This window comes from Oncorhynchus nerka, unplaced genomic scaffold (assembly GCF_034236695.1).
Source record: "Oncorhynchus nerka isolate Pitt River unplaced genomic scaffold, Oner_Uvic_2.0 unplaced_scaffold_915, whole genome shotgun sequence".
Taxonomy (NCBI): Eukaryota; Metazoa; Chordata; class Actinopteri; order Salmoniformes; family Salmonidae; genus Oncorhynchus; species Oncorhynchus nerka.
Genome location: NW_027040389.1, coordinates 49,649 through 69,112, shown reverse-complemented (window position 1 = coordinate 69,112; position 19,464 = coordinate 49,649). Strand labels below are relative to the sequence as shown.

Sequence of the window (19,464 nt, the reverse complement as noted above, 5' to 3'; positions counted from 1 at the left end):
GCTGTTGCTATAGAAACAGATCATGATCCTAATAGACCCCAGGAAGAGTAGCTGCTATAGAAACAGATAATGATCCTAATAAACCCCAGGAAGAGTAGCTGTTGCTATAGAAACAGCTAATGATCCTAATAAACCCCAGGAAGAGTAGCTGTTGCTATAGAAACAGATCATGATCCTAATAGACCCCAGGAAGAGTAGCTGCTGCTATAGAAACAGATCATGATCCTAATAAACCCCAGGAAGAGTAGCTGCTGCTATAGAAACAGATAATGATCCTAATAAACCCCAGGAAGAGTAGCTGTTGCTATAGAAACAGATAATGATCCTAATAAACCATAGGAAGAGTAGCTGTTGCTATAGAAACAGATCATGATCCTAATAAACCCCAGGAAGAGTAGCTGCTGCTATAGAAACAGATAATGATCCTAATAAACCCCAGGAAGAGAAGCTGCTGCTATAGAAACAGATAATGATCCTAATAAACCCCAGGAATAGTAGCTGCTGCTATAGAAACAGATAATGATCCTAATAAACCCCAGGAAGAGTAGCTGCTGCTATAGAAACAGATAATGGGGATCCTAATAAACCCCAGGAAGAGTAGCTGCTGCTATAGAAACAGATAATGATCCTAATAAACCCCAGGAAGAGAAGCTGCTGCTATAGAAACAGATAATGATCCTAATAAACCCCAGGAAGAGTAGCTGTTGCTATAGAAACAGATAATGATCCTAATAAACCCCAGGAAGAGTAGCTGCTGCTATAGAAACAGATAATGATCCTAATAAACTCCAGGAAGAGTAGCTGTTGCTATAGAAACAGATAATGATCCTAATAACCCCAGGAAGAGTAGCTGTTGCTATAGAAACAGATAATGATCCTAATAAAACCCAGGAAGAGTAGCTGCTGCTATAGAAACAGATAATGATCCTAATAAAACCCCAGGAAGAGAAGCTGCTGCTATAGAAACAGATCATGATCCTAATAAACTCTAGAAGAGTAGCTGTTGCTATAGAAACAGATAATGATCCTAATAAACCCCAGGAAGAGTAGCTGTTGCTATAGAAACAGATCATGATCCTAATAAAACCCCAGGAAGAGTAGCTGCTGCTATAGAAACAGACTCAGATCCTAATAAACCCCAGGAAGAGTAGCTGTTGCTATAGAAACAGATAATGATCCTAATAAACCCCAGGAAGAGTAGCTGCTGCTATAGAAACAGATAATGATCCTAATAAAACCCCAGGAAGAGTAGCTGCTGCTATAGAAACAGATCATGGGGAGATCCTAATCAAATACCAAATGACAACATTCAGCTGTCGTGATTCCCAACATCAAACCAAGCTGTACAACGCCTTCATTCAGCGACGGCTCCACAGTGTATGTGTAGTCCCTGGCTGGGGAGGAGGAGGAGGGCCGGTCCCCGGTAAGACAGAGGAGCCCTGGGCAGCGGTGGGGGAGCGCCCCTGGTGGTCCTGGTGGAACAACTCTTCTCTCACATCCTCAGATACTCAACATCTGTGCCCACGTGCTGGACGACACGCCCGGACCCGCCGGCAAGGTGTGTGTCTAAACAATGTAAATCAGAGATAAGGATAAGCGGTCCCTCCAGGCCACCCTGCCGTCCCTAGCCAACTCTCAGTATTGCCACCCTGCCGTCCCTAGCCAACTCTCAGTATTGTCCTCTTGTCCCTCCAGGCCACCCTGCCGTCCCTAGCCAACGCCTCCTCAGTGTTGTCCTCTCTGTCCCTCCAGGCCACTCCTCTGCCGCCCCTAGCCCAACGCTCCCTCCCTCAGTGTTGTCCTCTGTCCCTCCAGGCCACCCTGCCGTCCTCAGTGTTGTCCTCTCTGTCCTCCAGGCCACGCCTCCTCCCTCAGTGTTGTCCTCTCTGTCCTCCAGGCCACCCTGCCGTCTAGCCAACGCTCCCTCCCTCAGCCCCATCAGAAGGAAAGGCAAGGAGGTAGCAGAGCCAAGCACCATTCCCATGAGCCCTAAGAAAGGCAGCGAGACCAACACTGGTACAGTAGTCCACTTCCTGACGCCTTCTGTTCTGTAGAAACATGTAAACACTTCAGTCAAAGGATACGTACCCAGTCTGACCAGTCTGACCAGTCTACCCAGTCTACCCAGTCTGACCAGTCTACCCAGTCTGACCAGTCTAACCAGTCTACCCAGTCTGACCAGTCTGACCAGTCTGACCTCTCCGACCAGTCTGACCAGTCTGACCAGTCTGACCAGTCTGACCAGTCTACCCAGTCTGACCAGTCTGACCAGTCTACCCAGTCTGACCAGTCTACCCAGTCTACCCAGTCTGACCAGTCTAATCAGTCTGACCAGTCTACCCAGTCTGACCAGTCTAATCAGTCTGACCAGTCTACCCAGTCTGACCAGTCTGACCTCTCCGACCAGTCTAATCAGTCTGACCAGTCTGACCAGTCTGACCAGTCTACCCAGTCTGACCAGTCTGACCTCTCCGACCAGTCTAATCAGTCTGACCTCTCCGACCAGTCTAATCAGTCTGACCAGTCTGACCTCTCCGACCAGTCTGACCAGTCTGACCTCTCCGACCAGTCTGACCAGTCTGACTGACCAGTCTGACCAGTTTGACCAGGCTGACCAGTCTGACCAGTTTGACCAGGCTGACCAGGCTGACCAGTCTAATCAGTCTGACCAGTCTGACCAGTCTGACCAGTCTGACCAGTCTAATCAGTCTGACCAGTCTGACCAGTCTGACCAGTCTGACCAGTCTAATCAGTCTGACCAGTCTTCAGTCCGTTTCTTAGTCCTTCGTTAATGAATGATTTCAGTCAAAGGTGTGAAGGAAAGGTAACCCAGGGCTTCCGTTCACAAAGATCCCTCTCTTCATAACCTTTTTGTGAGCAGGCAGGCCAGCGGACAGCTCGGGTCCCACTTCTGCTAACGTCAACAAGTCCACAACCCTGGGAGCTTCTATCATCTACCCACCTACCTCAAACTGTACGACGTCCTCAAAGCTACACACACCAACTATAAGGTACGCACACACACACACGCACACACACCAACTATAAGGTACACACACACACCAACTATAAGGTACACACACACACACACACACACCAACTATAAGGTACGCACGCACGCACACACACCAACTATAAGGTACGCACACACGCACACACACCAACTATAAGGTACGCACACACACTCACACACACACACACCAACTATAAGGTACGCACACACACTCACACACACACACACCAACTATAAGGTACGCACACACACACACACACACACACACACCAACTATAAGGTACACACACACACACACACACCAACTATAAGGTACGCACGCACACTCACACACACACACCAACTATAAGGTACGCACGCACACACACCAACTATAAGGTACGCACACACACTCACACACACACACCAACTATAAGGTACGCACGCACACACACCAACTATAAGGTACGCACACACACTCACACACACACACACACCAACTATAAGGTACACACACACACACACACACACACACCAACTATAAGGTACACACACACACACACCAACTATAAGGTACGCACGCACACTCACACACCACAGCAACTATAGGTACGCACGCACACACACCAACTATAAAGGTACGCTTTGACACACACACTCACACACACACACCAACTATAGTACACACACACACACACACACACACACACACACACCACCAACTATAAGGTACGCACACACACACACACACACACCAACTATAAGGTACGCACACACACACACACACACACACCAACTATAAGGTACACACACACACACACACACCAACTATAAGGTACGCACACACACACACACACACCAACTATAAGGCACGCACACACACACACACACACCAACTATAAGGTACGCACACACACACACACACCACCAACTATAAGATGCACACACACACACACACACCAACTATAGGAACGCGCACACACACACACACACACACCAACTATAAAAGGTACGCACACACACACACACACACACACCCAACTATATGGTACACACACACACACGCACACCAACTATAAGGTACGCACACACACACACACCAGCTATAAGGTACACACACACGCACACACACACCAACTATGCTGCACACACATACACGCACACACACACACACACCAACTATAAGGTACACACACACGCACACCAACTATAAGGTACACGCACACACACACCAACTATAAGGTACACGCACACACACACCAACTATAAGATACACACACACACACACACCAACTATAAGGTATGCACACACACACACACCAACTATAAGGTACGCACGCACACACACACACACACACACACACCAACTATAAGGTGCACGCACACACACACACCAACTATAAGGTACACACACACACACAGTCTCACACACACACTAACTATAAGGTACACACACACACACAGTCTCACACACACACACACCAACTATAACTCTTGGACTCTTGGAGTTGGTCTTTTCTGAATCACTGAAATATCAGAATAGTCAACCTGGATGTGTAGAAGTGTAAAATAACCACCATGAGTTCTGATACTTCAACCTGATGTGTAGAAGTGTAAAATAACCACCATGAGTTCTGATACTTCAACCTGGATGTGTAGAAGTATAAAATAACCACCATGAGTTCTGATACTTCAACCTGGATGTGTAGAAGTGTAAAATAACCACCATGAGTTCTGATACTTCAACCTGGATGTGTAGAAGTGTAAAATAACCACCATGAGTTCTGATACTTCAACCTGGATGTTTAGAAGTGTAAAATAACCACCATGAGTTCTGATACTTCAACCTGGATGTGTAGAAGTGTAGAATAACCACCATGAGTTCTGGTACTTCAACCTGGATGTTTAAGAGTGTGAAATAACCACCATGAGTTCTGATACTTCAACCTGGATGTAAAATAACCACCATGACTTCTGATACTGCAACCTGGATGTTTAGAAGTGTGAAATAACCACCATGAGTTCTGATACTTCAATCTGGATGTAAAATAACCACCATGAGTTCTGATACTTCAACCTGGATGTTTAGAAGTGTAAAATAACCACCATGAGTTCTGATACTTCAACCTGGATGTTTAGAAGTGTAAAATAACCACCATGAGTTCTGATACTTCAACCTGGATGTTTAGAAGTGTAAAATAACCACCATGAGTTCTGATACTTCAACCTGGATGTTTAGAAGTGTAAAATAACCACCATGAGTTCTGATACTTCAATCTGGATGTAAAATAACCACCATGAGTTCTGATACTTCAACCTGGATGTGTAGAAGTGTAAAATAACCACCATGAGTTCTGATACTTCAACCTGGATGTTTAGAAGTGTAGAATAACCACCATGAGTTCTGGTACTTCAACCTGGATGTTTAAGAGTGTGAAATAACCACCATGAGTTCTGATACTTCAACCTGGATGTTTAGAAGTGTAGAATAACCACCATGAGTTCTGATACTTCAACCTGGATGTTTAGAAGTGTAAAATAACCACCATGAGTTCTGATACTTCAACCTGGATGTTTAGAAGTGTAAAATAACCACCATGAGTTCTGATACTTCAACCTGGATGTGTAGAAGTGTAAAATAACCACCATGAGTTCTGATACTTCAACCTGGATGTTTAGAAGTGTAGAATAACCAACATGAGTTCTGATACTTCATAGAACGGCAGTTGTGTTCTTTATGTCCTTGTCAATGTTGTTGTTGTTGTGTTGACTTGTCGATGTTTGTTGTTGTGTTTCCTAGGTTACGTTGGACCTCCACAGCACCAACGAGAAGTTCGGAGGGTTCCTGCGTTCTACGTTGGACGTTCTGTCTCAGCTGCTAGAGATGGCCACGCCACACCTATTAACGGAAAGGTCAGAGCGGCCCTAATACACCTCCTAGAAACCTGTCATAACTCTTATTCATGTTCATAAGAGTTAGATCACTCTTATTCATGTTCATAAGAGTTATATCACTCTTATTCATGTTCATAAGAGTTATATCACTCTTATTCATGTTCATAAGAGTTAGATCACTCTTATTCATGTTCATAAGAGTTATATCACTCTTAATCATGTTCATAAATGAGTTGGATCACTCTTATTCATGTTCATAAATGAGTTGGATCACTCTTATTCATGTTCATAAGAGTTATATCACTCTTATTCATGTTCATAAGAGTTAGATCACTCTTATTCATGTTCATAAGAGTTATATCACTCTTATTCATGTTCATAAGAGTTATATCACTCTTATTCATGTTCATAAGAGTTATATCACTTAATCATGTTCATAAAATGAGTTAGATCACTCTTATTCATGTTCATAAGAGTTATATCACTCTTATTCATGTTCATAAGAGTTAGATCACTCTTATTCATGTTCATAAGAGTTAGATCACTCTTATTCATGTTCATAAGAGTTATATCACTCTTATTCATGTTCATAAGAGTTATATCACTCTTAATCATGTTCATAAATGAGTTAGATCACTCTTATTCATGTTCATAAGAGTTATATCACTCTTATTCATGTTCATAAGAGTTAGATCACTCTTATTCATGTTCATAAGAGTTAGATCACTCTTATTCATGTTCATAAGAGTTATATCACTCTTATTCATGTTCATAAGAGTTATATCACTCTTAATCATGTTCATAAATGAGTTAGATCACTCTTATTCATGTTCATAAGAGTTATATCACTCTTATTCATGTTCATAAGAGTTAGATCACTCTTATTCATGTTCATAAGAGTTAGATCACTCTTATTCATGTTCATAAGAGTTATATAACACTTCATGTTCATAAACCAGTTATAACACTCTTCATGTTCATAAACCAGTTATAACACTCTTCATGTTAATTAACATGTTGAAACACCTTTCATATTGATAACCTTAAAGGGATACTGTGAGATTCTGGCATTTAAGCATTGCTACTGTACCTGTAGACTACCAGTCATTGCGCTAACGCTAGTTAACATTGGCTCGCAAAAACTACCTCTAACGTCCTTCATGCTGGACACAGAGACATAAACATGGGGTCCACAAGTCCATCTGACTCTGGGGAAATAGATAAAGGGGCTTATTGGTTACTAGACTAGTCCACAAGTCCATCTGACTCTGGGGAAATAGATAAAGGACCTTATTGGTTACTAGACTAGTCCACAAGTCCATCTGACTCTGGGGAAATAGATAAAGGACCTTATTGGTTACTAGACTAGTCCACAAGTCCATCTGACTCTGGGGAAATAGATAAAGGACCTTACTGGTTACTAGACTAGTCCACAAGTCCATCTGACTCTGGGGAAATAGATAAAGGACCTTATTGGTTACTAGACTAGTCCACAAGTCCATCTGACTCTGGGGAAATAGATAAAGGACCTTATTGGTTACTAGACTAGTCCACAAGTCCATCTGACTCTGGGGAAATAGATAAAGGACCTTACTGGTTACTAGACTAGTCCACAAGTCCATCTGACTCTGGGGAAATAGATAAAGGGGCTTATTGGTTAGTTCAACCACCTCTAAGATACCACAGACTAGTCCACAAGTCCATCTGACTCTGGGGAAATAGATAATTGGGCTTCAATGCCAGAATCTGATGTATGAAAACACAACTATAATTATATTATATAATAATTCATATATTAGATACTAGTTAGTTAGTAGTTGTATAGTATAATGATGTATTGATTAGTTAGTAGTTGTAGTATAATGATGTATTGATTAGTTAGTAGTTGTATAATGATGTATTGATTAGTTAGTAGTTGTATAATGATGTATTGATTAGTTAGTTGTAGTATAATGATGTATTGATTAGTTAGTAGTTGTATAGTATAATGATGTATTGATTAGATAGTAGTTGTAGTATAATGATGTATTGATTAGTTAGTTGTAGTATAATGATGTATTGATTAGTTAGTTGTAGTATAATGATGTATTGATTAGATAGTAGTTGTATTGATGTATTGATTAGTTAGTTGTAGTATAATGATGTATTGATTAGATAGTAGTTGTATAATGATGTATTGATTAGTTAGTTGTAGTATAATGATGTATTGATTAGTTAGTAGTTGTATAGTATAATGATGTATTGATTAGTTAGTAGTTGTAGTATAATGATGTATTGATTAGTTAGTAGTTGTAGTATAATGATGTATTGATTAGTTAGTAGTTGTATAATGATGTATTGATTAGATAGTAGTTGTATAGTATAATGATGTATTGATTAGTTAGTAGTTGTATAATGATGTATTGATTAGTTAGTAGTTGTATAGTATAATGATGTATTGATTAGTTAGTAGTTGTATAATGATGTATTGATTAGATAGTAGTTGTAGTATAATGATGTATTGATTAGTTAGTAGTTGTATAATGATGTATTGATTAGATAGTAGTTGTGTAGTATAATGATGTATTGATTAGTTAATAGTTGTAGTATAATGATGTATTGATTAGTTAGTAGTTAGTTAGTAGTTGTAGTATAATGATATATTGATTAGTTAGTAGTTGTAGTATAATGATGTATTGATTAGTTAATAGTTGTAGTATAATGATGTATTGATTAGATAGTAGTTAGTTAGTAGTTGTTGTAGTATAATGATGTATTGGATTAGTTAATAGTCGTAGTATAATGATGTATTGATTAGTTAGTAGTTGTATAATGATGTATTGATTAGATAGTAGTTGTATAGTATAATGATGTATTGATTAGTTATAGTTGTAGTATAATGATGTATTGATTAGATAGTAGTTAGTTAGTAGTTGTTGTAGTATAATTATGTATTGATTAGTTAATAGTCGTGAGTATAATGATGTATTATTGATTAGTTAGTAGTTGTATAATGATGTATTGATTAGATAGTAGTTGTATAGTATAATGATGTATTGATTAGTTAATAGTTGTAGTAATGATGTATTGATTAGATAGTAGTTGTATAGTATAATGATGTATTGATTAGTTAGTAGTTGTATAATGATGTATTGATTAGTTAGTAGTTGTAGTATAATGATGTATTGATTAGTTAATAGTTGTAGTATAATGATGTATTGATTAGTTAATAGTTGTAGTATAATGATGTATTGGTTAGTTAGTAGTTGTATAAATAATGATGTATTGATTAGTTAATAGTTGTAGTATAATGATGTATTGATTAGATAGTAGTTAGTTAGTAGTTGTTGTAGTATAATGATGTATTGATTAGTTAATAGTCGTAGTATAATGATGTATTGATTAGTTAGTAGTTGTATAATGATGTACTGATTAGTTAATAGTTGTAGTATAATGATGTATTGATTAGTTAATAGTTGTAGTATAATGATGTATTGATTAGTTAGTAGTTGTATAATGATGTATTGATTAGTTAGTAGTTGTAGTATAATGATGTATTGATTAGTTAATAGCTGTAGTATAATGATGTATTGATTAGTTAATAGTTGTAGTATAATGATGTATTGATTAGATACTAGTTAGTTAGTAGTTGTTGTAGTATAATGATGTATTGATTAGTTAGTAGTTGTATAGTATAATGATGTATTGATTAGTTAATAGTTGTAGTATAATGATGTATTGATTAGATAGTAGTTAGTTAGTAGTTGTTGTAGTATAATGATGTATTGATTAGTTAGTAGTTGTATAGTATAATGATGTATTGATTAGTTAATAGTTGTAGTATAATGATGTATTGATTAGTTAGTAGTTGTTGTAGTATAATGATGTATTGATTAGTTAATAGTTGTAGTATAATGATGTATTGGTTAGTTAGTAGTTGTATAGTATAATGATGTATTGATTAGTTAATAGTTGTAGTATAATGATGTATTGATTAGATAGTAGTTAGTTAGTAGTTGTTGTAGTATAATGATGTATTGATTAGTTAGTAGTTGTATAGTATAATGATGTATTGATTAGTTAATAGTTGTAGTATAATGATGTATTGATTAGTTAGTAGTTGTATAGTATAATGATGTATTGATTAGTTAGTAGTTGTATAGTATAATGATGTACTGATTAGTTAGTAGTTGTATAGTATAATTATGTATTGATTAGTTAGTAGTTGTATAATGATGTATTGATTAGTTAATAGTTGTAGTATAATGATGTATTGATTCGTTAGTAGTTGTATAGTATAATGATGTATTGATTAGTTAGTAGTTGTATAGTATAATGATGTATTGATTAGTTAGTAGTTGTATAGTATAATGATGTACTGATTAGTTAGTAGTTGTATAGTATAATTATGTATTGATTAGTTAGTAGTTGTATAATGATGTATTGATTAGTTAGTAGTTGTATAGTATAATGATGTACTGATTAGTTAGTAGTTGTATAGTATAATGATGTATTGATTAGTTAGTAGTCGTAGTATAATGATGTATTGATTAGTTAGTATGATTAGTTAGTAGTTGTATAATATAATGATGTATTGATTAGTTAGTAGTCGTAGTATAATGATGTATTGATTAGTTAGTATGATTAGTTAGTAGTTGTATAATATAATGATGTATTGATTAGTTAGTAGTCGTAGTATAATGATGTATTGATTAGTTAGTATGATTAGTTAGTAGTTGTATAATATAATGATGTATTGATTAGTTAGTAGTTGTATTGTATAATGATGTATTGATTAGTTAATAGTTGTAGTATAATGATGTATTGATTAGTTAGTAGTTGTAGTATAATGATGTATTGATTAGTTAATAGTTGTAGTATAATGATGTATTGATTAGTTAGTAGTTGTAGTATAATGATGTATTGATTAGTTAGTAGTCGTAGTATAATGATGTATTGATTAGTTAGTATGATTAGTTAGTAGTTGTATAATATAATGATGTACTGATTAGTTAGTAGTTGTATAGTATAATGATGTATTGATTAGTTAGTAGTTGTATAGTATAATGATGTATTGATTAGTTAGTAGTTGTGTAGTATAATGATGTATTGATTAGTTAATAGTTGTATAATGATGTATTGATTAGTTAGTAGTTGTGTAGTATAATGATGTATTGATTAGTTAATAGTTGTAGTATAATGATGTATTGATTAGTTAGTAGTTGTAGTATAATGATGTATTGATTAGTTAGTAGTTAGTTAGTTGTTGTATAGTATAATGATGTATTGATTAGTTAGTAGTTGTATAATGATGTATTGATTAGTTAGTAGTTGTAGTATAATGATGTATTGATTAGTTAGTAGTTGTATAGTATAATGATGTATTGATTAGTTAATAGTTGTATAATGATGTATTGATTAGTTAGTAGTTGTAGTATAATGATGTATTGATTAGATAATAGCTGTAGTATAATGATGTATTGATTAGATAGTAGTTAGTTAATAGTTGTAGTATAATGATGTATTGATTCGTTAGTAGTTGTATAGTATAATGATGTATTGATTAGTTAATAGTTGTAGTATAATGATGTACTGATTAGTTAGTAGTTGTATAGTATAATGATGTATTGATTAGTTAATAGTTGTAGTATAATGATGTATTGATTAGTTAGTAGTTGTATAATGATGTATTGATTAGTTAGTAGTTGTATAATGATGTATTGATTAGTTAATAGTTGTAGTATAATGATGTATTGATTAGATAGTAGTTAGTTAATAGTTGTATAGTATAATGATGTATTGATTCGTTAGTAGTTGTATAGTATAATGATGTATTGATTAGTTAGTAGTTGTATAGTATAATGATGTATTGATTAGTTAGTAGTTGTAGTATAATGATGTATTGATTAGTTAGTAGTTAGTTAGTAGTTGTATAGTATAATGATGTATTGATTAGTTAGTAGTTGTATAGTATAATGATGTATTGATTAGTTAGTAGTTGTATAATGATGTATTGATTAGTTAGTAGTTGTATAGTATAATGATGTATTGATTAGTTAGTAGTTGTATAATGATGTATTGATTAGTTAGTAGTTGTAGTATAATGATGTATTGATTACTGTTGTCTGATCCATCAGTGTGTGGAAGAGATCCTCAGCTACCTGAAACTCTGCTTCTCCAGAGAACCTCTGATGGCCACGGTCTGTGTTCAACAGGTCTGTACTGTGTGTGTGTGTGTGGTGGTCAGTGTAATGACTACTGTACTGGTCAGTGTACTGTAGTCTCTAAGACTCACCACAGAGTGAGACTGGTACCTGCCGACAGGGACTGAGAGATATCGGTCTCCCTGTGCGATGGTTCCATACAAAACACTAACGTTCAGAAGAGACTGTGTGTGTGTGTGTGTGTGTGTGTGTGTGTGTGTGGTGGTCAGTGTAATGACTACTGTACTGGTCAGTGTACTGTAGTCTCTAAGACTCACCACAGAGTGAGACTGGTACCTGCCGACAGGGACTGAGAGATATCGGTCTCCCTGTGCGATGGTTCCATACAAAACGTGTGTGTGTGTGTGTGTGTGTGTGAGAGAGAGAGAGGGGTCAGTGTGTGTGAGAGAGAGAGAGAGAGAGAGAGAGAGGGGTCAGTGTGTGTCAGAGAGAGAGGTCAGTGTGTGTGTGGGAGAGAGAGCGGTGTGTGTGTGTGTGTGTGAGAGAGGGCAGTGTGTGTGTGAGAGGGAGAGAGACAGAGACAGAGAAAGAGATCAGTGTGAGAGTGAGAGAGAGGTCAGTGAGAGAGTGAGAGGTCTGTGTGAGTGAGAGAGAGAGAGAGAGAGGTCAGTGTGTTTGTGTGAGAGAGAGAGAGAGTGAGAGGTGTTTGTGTGAGAGTGAGGTGAGTGTGAGAGAGTGAGAGAGAGAGGGCTGTGTGTGTGTGTGTGAGAGAGAGAGAGAGGGGCAGTGTGTGTGTGTGAGAGAGAGGTCTGTGTGTGAGAGAGAGAGAGAGGTCTGTGTGTGAGAGAGAGGTCTGTGTGTGAGAGAGAGGTCTGTGTGTGAGAGAGAGGTCTGTGTGTGAGAGAGAGGTCTGTGTGTGAGAGAGAGGTCTGTGTGTGAGAGAGAGGTCTGTGTGAGAGAGAGAGTTCTGTGTGTGAGAGAGAGAGGTCTGTGTGTGAGAGAGAGAGGTCTGTGTGTGAGAGAGAGAGGTCTGTGTGTGTGTGAGAGAGAGAGAGGTCAGTGTGTGTGAGAGAGAGAGAGGTCTGTGTGTGTGAGAGAGAGTTCTGTGTGTGTGTGAGAGAGAGAGGTCTGTGTGTGAGAGAGAGAGGTCTGTGTGTGAGAGAGAGAGTCTGTGTGTGAGAGAGAGAGAGATGTCTGTGTGTGTGAGAGAGTTCTGTGTGTGTGTGAGAGAGAGAGAGATGTCTGTGTGTGTGAGAGAGAGTTCTGTGTGTGTGTGAGAGAGAGAGGTCTGTGTGTGAGAGAGAGAGAGATGTCTGTGTGTGTGAGAGAGAGTTCTGTGTGTGTGTGAGAGAGAGTTCTGTGTGTGTGTGAGAGAGAGAGAGGTCTGTGTGTGAGAGAGAGGTCTGTGTGAGAGAGAGGTCTGTGTGTGTGAGAGAGAGGTCAGTGTGTGTGAGAGAGAGAGAGTCTGTGTGTGTGTGAGAGAGAGAGGTATGTGTGTGAGAGAGAGAGAGAGGTCTGTGTGTGAGAGAGGTCTGTGTGTGTGAGAGAGAGAGAGGTCAGTGTGTGAGAGAGAGAGAGGTCAGTGTGTGTGAGAGAGAGGTCTGTGTGTGTGTGAGAGAGAGAGGTCAGTGTGTGTGAGAGAGAGAGAGGTCTGTGTGTGTGAGAGAGAGTTCTGTGTGTGTGTGAGAGAGAGAGGTCTGTGTGTGAGAGAGAGAGGTCTGTGTGTGAGAGAGAGAGGTCTGTGTGAGAGAGAGAGAGATGTCTGTGTGTGTGAGAGAGTTCTGTGTGTGTGTGAGAGAGAGAGTCTGTGTGAGAGAGAGAGATGTCTGTGTGTGTGAGAGAGAGTTCTGTGTGTGTGTGAGAGAGAGAGGTCTGTGTGTGAGAGAGAGAGAGATGTCTGTGTGTGTGAGAGAGAGTTCTGTGTGTGTGTGAGAGAGAGTTCTGTGTGTGTGTGAGAGAGAGGTCTGTGTGTGAGAGAGAGGTCTGTGTGAGAGAGAGGTCTGTGTGTGTGAGAGAGAGGTCAGTGTGTGAGAGAGAGAGAGGTCTGTGTGTGTGAGAGAGAGAGGTATGTGTGTGAGAGAGAGAGAGAGAGAGGTCTGTGTGTGAGAGAGAGGTCTGTGTGTGAGAGAGAGAGAGGTCAGTGTGTGTGAGAGAGAGAGAGGTCAGTGTGTGTGAGAGAGAGAGGTCAGTGTGTGTGAGAGAGAGAGAGGTCAGTGTGTGTGTGAGAGAGAGAGGTCTGAGAGAGAGATATATAGATCAGTGTGTGTGTGTGTGTGTGTGAGAGAGGTCAGTGTGTGTGTGTGTGTGAGAGAGGTCTGTGAGAGGTGAGTGTGTGAGAGAGATAAGACGGTAGTCTGGTGTGTGTGATTTTAATATCCTGTCTCCCTCTGGGTTGAAAAATGTTGTTAACATTCCCAGAATGTCCTGATTTAATCCTTCCAATTTCTGGGAATCTACAAATCGTGTTTCTGGAAAACCCAGGGAACGTTAAGGTACCATTTCAACCCTGTCGTCTCTCCCGCCAGTTATTGAAGACGTTGTTTGGTACCAACCTAGCCTCCCAGTACGAGGGGGCCCAGGGCGGTCCTAGTCGATCCCAGGGGAAGGCTCTCCGTCTGGGCTCGTCCAGCCTGAGACCTGGCCTCTATCACTACTGCTTCATGGCCCCCTACACACACTTCACCCAGGCCCTGGCCGACGCCAGCCTCAGGAACATGGTGCAGGCTGAGCAGGAGCAGGACGCGTCAGGGTGGGTACACACACACACACACACACACACACACACACACACACACCAGGGTTATATACACACACACACACACCAGGGTTATATACACACACACACACACCAGGGTTATACACACACACACACACATACACACACACACACACACACACACACACCAGGGTTATATACACACACACACACACCAGGGTTATACACACACACACACACCAGGGTTGTATACACACACACAGACCAGGGTTATATACACACACACACACCAGGGTTATATACACACACACACACACCAGGGTTGTATACACACACACACACCAGGGTTATATACACACACACACACCAGGGTTATATACACACACACACACACACACACACCAGGGTTATATACACACACACACCAGGGTTATATACACACACACACACACACACACACACACACACACACCAGGGTTATATACACACACACACACACACTCACATCTCTCCCCTCCTTGTATCTGTCCCCATCAGGTGGTTTGATGTAATGCAGAAGGTGTCCAACCAGCTGAGATCCAGTATCACCAACGTGACCAAACAGAGAGGAGACAAGGTACACACACACACACACACACACACACACACACACACACACACACACACACACACACACACACAGTACAGCTCTAATACATGACTCATATTACAAGGTGAAGCATATGGTTGACGTGTCATGGTGACTCTGAGCGGTTAGATAACTCATGGTGACTGAGCGGTTAGATAACTCATGGTGACTGAGCGGTTAGATGACTCATGGTGACTCTGAGTGGTTAGATGACTCATGGTGACTCAGAGCGGTTAGATAACTCATGGTGACTGAGCGGTTAGATGACTCATGGTGACTCTGAGCGTTTAGATGACTCAGAGTGGTTAGATAACTCATGGTGACTGAGCGGTTAGATAACTCATGGTGACTGAGTGGTTAGATAACTCATGGTGACTGAGCGGTTAGATAACTCATGGTGACTGAGCGGTTAGATAACTCATGGTGACTGAGTGGTTAGGTAACTCATGGTGACTGAGCGGTTAGATAACTCATGGTGACTCTGAGCGGTTAGATGACTCAGAGTGGTTAGATAACTCATGGTGACTGAGCGGTTAGATAACTCATGGTGACTGAGTGGTTAGATAACTCATGGTGACTGAGCGGTTAGATAACTCATGGTGACTGAGCGGTTAGATAACTCATGGTGACTGAGTGGTTAGGTAACTCATGGTGACTGAGCGGTTAGATAACTCATGGTGACTCTGAGCGGTTAGATAACTCATGGTGACTCTGAGCGGTTAGATAACTCATGGTGACTCTGAGCGGTTAGATAACTCATGGTGACTCTGAGCGGTTAGATAACTCATGGTGACTCTGAGCGGTTAGATGACTCAGAGTGGTTAGATGACTCATGGTGACTGAGTGGTTAGATGACTCATGGTGACTGAGTGGTTAGATGACTCATGGTGACTGAGTGGTTAGATAACTCATGGTGACTCTGAGCGGTTAGATAACTCATGGTGACTCTGAGTGGTTAGATAACTCATGGTGACTGAGCGGTTAGATAACTCATGGTGACTGAGCGGTTAGATAACTCATGGTGACTGAGCGGTTAGATAACTCATGGTGACTGAGCAGTTAGATAACTCATGGTGACTATGAGTGGTTAGATAACTCACTGACTCTACGAGCGGTTAGATAACTCATGGTGACTCTGAGTGGTTAGATAACTCATGGTGACTATGAGCGGTTAGATAACTCATGGTGACTCTGAGCGGTTAGATAACTCATGGTGACTCTGAGTGGTTAGATAACTCATGGTGACTCTGAGTGGTTAGATAACTCATGGTGACTCTGAGTGGTTAGATAACTCACTGACTCTACGAGCGGTTAGATAACTCATGGTGACTCTGAGTGGTTAGATAACTCATGGTGACTATGAGTGGTTAGATAACTCACTGACTCTACGAGCGGTTAGATAACTCATGGTGACTCTACGAGTGGTTAGATAACTCATGGTGACTATGAGCGGTTAGATAACTCATGGTGACTCTGAGTGGTTAGATAACTCATGGTGACTCTGAGTGGTTAGATAACTCATGGTGACTCTGAGTGGTTAGATAACTCACTGACTCTACGAGCGGTTAGATAACTCATGGTGACTCTGAGCGGTTAGGTAACTCATGGTGACTCTGAGTGGTTAGATAACTTATGGTGACCCTGAGTGGTTAGATAACTCATGGTGACTCTGAGTGGTTAGATAACTCATGGTGACTATGAGCGGTTAGATAACTCATGGTGACTCTGAGTGGTTAGATAACTCATGGTGACTCTGAGCGGTTAGATAACTCATGGTGACTCTGAGCGGTTAGATAACTCATGGTGACTCTGAGCGGTTAGATAACTCATGGTGACCCTGAGCGGTTAGATAACTCCTGGTGACTGAGTGGTTAGATAACTCACTGACTCTACGAGCGGTTAGATAACTCATGGTGACTCTGAGCGGTTAGATAACTCATGGTGACTCTGAGCGGTTAGATAACTCATGGTGACTCTGAGTGGTTAGATGACTCATGGGGACTCTACGAGCGGTTAGATAACTCATGGTGACTCTGAGCGGTTAGATAACTCATGGTGACTGAGCGGTTAGATAACTCATGGTGACTCTGAGTGGTTAGATAACTCATGGTGATGAGTGGTTAGATAACTCATGGTGCTGAGTGGTTAGATAACTCATGGTGACTCTGAGCGGTTAGATAACTCATGGTGACTCTGAGCGGTTAGATAACTCATGGTGACTGAGCGGTTAGATAACTCATGGTGACTCTGAGTGGTTAGATAACTCATGGTGATGAGTGGTTAGATAACTCATGGTGCTGAGTGGTTAGATAACTCATGGTGACTCTGAGCGGTTAGATAACTCATGGTGACTCTGAGCGGTTAGATAACTCATGGTGACTGAGTGGTTAGATAACTCATGGTGACTCTGAGCGGTTAGATAACTCATGGTGACTCTGAGTGGTTAGATAACTCATGGTGACTGAGTGGTTAGATAACTCACTGACTCTGAGTGGTTAGATAACTCATGGTGACTCTGAGTGGTTAGATAACTCATGGTGACTCTGAGTGGTTAGATAACTCATGGTGACTCTGAGTGGTTAGATAACTCATGGTGACTCAGAGGGGTTAGATAACTCATGGTGACTCAGAGGGGTTAGATAACTCATGGTGACTCTACGAGCGGTTAGATAACTCATGGTGACTGAGTGGTTAGATAACTCATGGTGACTGAGTGGTTAGATAACTCATGGTGACTGAGTGGTTAGATAACTCATGGTGACTGAGTGGTTAGATAACTCATGGTGACTGAGTGGTTAGATAACTCATGGTGACTGAGTGGTTAGATAACTCATGGTGACTCAGAGCGGTTAGATAACTCATGGTGACTCTGAGTGGTTAGATAACTCATGGTGACTCTGAGCGGTTAGATAACTCATGGTGACTCTGAGCGGTTAGATAACTCATGGTGACTGAGTGGTTAGATAACTCATGGTGACTCTGAGCGGTTAGATAACTCATGGTGACTCTGAGCGGTTAGATAACCCATGGTGACTGAGCAGTTAGATAACTCACTGACTCTACGAGCGGTTAGATAACTCATGGTGACTGAGCGGTTAGATAACTCATGGTGACTGAGCAGTTAGATAACTCACTGACTCTACGAGCGGTTAGATAACTCATGGTGACTCTGAGCGGTTAGATAACTCATGGTGACTCTGAGCGGTTAGATAACTAACCCGGGCACTTCCGGGTTGGAGCGAGCGGTCGCATCTGCACTCGGTCCGAGTAGTATCTGCACTCGGTCCGCAGGTAGTATTACATTTCATTACATTTCATTATAGTACAACGATTTGATTTGTCTAATCTTATCAATTTCTTCTTAGCTAGCTACACAGCCGTCTTTGTTTCATAGATAATTGCGTAATTATCGTGGTTAGATAACTCATGGTGACTAACGCAGTCTACACTGCCCTGCAGCTAGCCAGCTAGCTAACGTCCACCGTTAGCTAGTCCACCGTCTACCGATTAGCAGCAAACTATTACACTCAACTGAACGACTTGATTAGTGTAGTGTTAGCTAGCTACATGGTTGTCTTTGCTGTCTTCGTACCCAAGATAATTGTGTAGTTTAGAGTGTGTAGTTTTATGTCGTCCTTAACATAGGAGACTCTGCTAGCTAGCCAACAGCTAGCCAACGTCTACCGAACAGAACTTCTGCACTCAACAATCATGGTGACTGATTTAGCTAACTCGCTCCACAGGTAGTATCACATTTTTCATTTCATTTCATTACAGTACAACGGCTTGATTTGTTTGATCGTAGCTAGCTTAGATAGCTAGCTACACAGCCGTCTTTGTATCAAAGATAATTGTGTAGTCTAGAGCGACTTCTAGGTTAGTTAGCCAGCTATTGTCGTTCTTTTAACGCAACGGTTACGTAATCAACACTGCTAGCTAGCCAGCTAGCCCCGAATAGCAGCACAGTAGAAACTATTACACTCAACGGAACGACTTGATTAGTGTAGTGTCAACAACGCAGCCAATGCCAACTAGCCTACTTAGTCAACAACGCAGCCTCTGCCAGCTAGCCTACTTCAGCAGTACTGTA

The 19,464-nt window shown here is 40.4% G+C and overlaps 1 protein-coding gene, 2 non-coding genes and 1 pseudogene across 3 annotated transcripts in view; all 4 read left to right on the top strand.

The window, feature by feature from the left end:
* The window catches only part of LOC135570711 (huntingtin-like), a 73,168-nt pseudogene extending 71,454 nt beyond the window's left edge, over positions 1-1,714 (top strand).
* Positions 1,715-7,623: 5,909 nt separating this feature from the next.
* LOC135570710 (huntingtin-like) overlaps positions 7,624-19,464 on the top strand; it is a gene marked incomplete at its 3' end in the record, with an annotated part of 59,634 nt that continues 47,793 nt past the window's right edge. Inside the window, 4 exon segments of the mRNA XM_065016670.1 lie at positions 7,624-7,638; positions 12,004-12,081; positions 14,556-14,779; positions 15,284-15,362. Coding sequence (XP_064872742.1) covers positions 7,624-7,638; positions 12,004-12,081; positions 14,556-14,779; positions 15,284-15,362 — 396 coding nt within the window.
* LOC135570717 (small Cajal body-specific RNA 14) lies at positions 12,105-12,234 on the top strand. The gene has a single exon (XR_010463576.1). It is a non-coding gene; the product is annotated as a small Cajal body-specific RNA 14 (non-coding RNA).
* LOC135570714 (small Cajal body-specific RNA 14) lies at positions 12,291-12,420 on the top strand. The gene has a single exon (XR_010463573.1). It is a non-coding gene; the product is annotated as a small Cajal body-specific RNA 14 (non-coding RNA).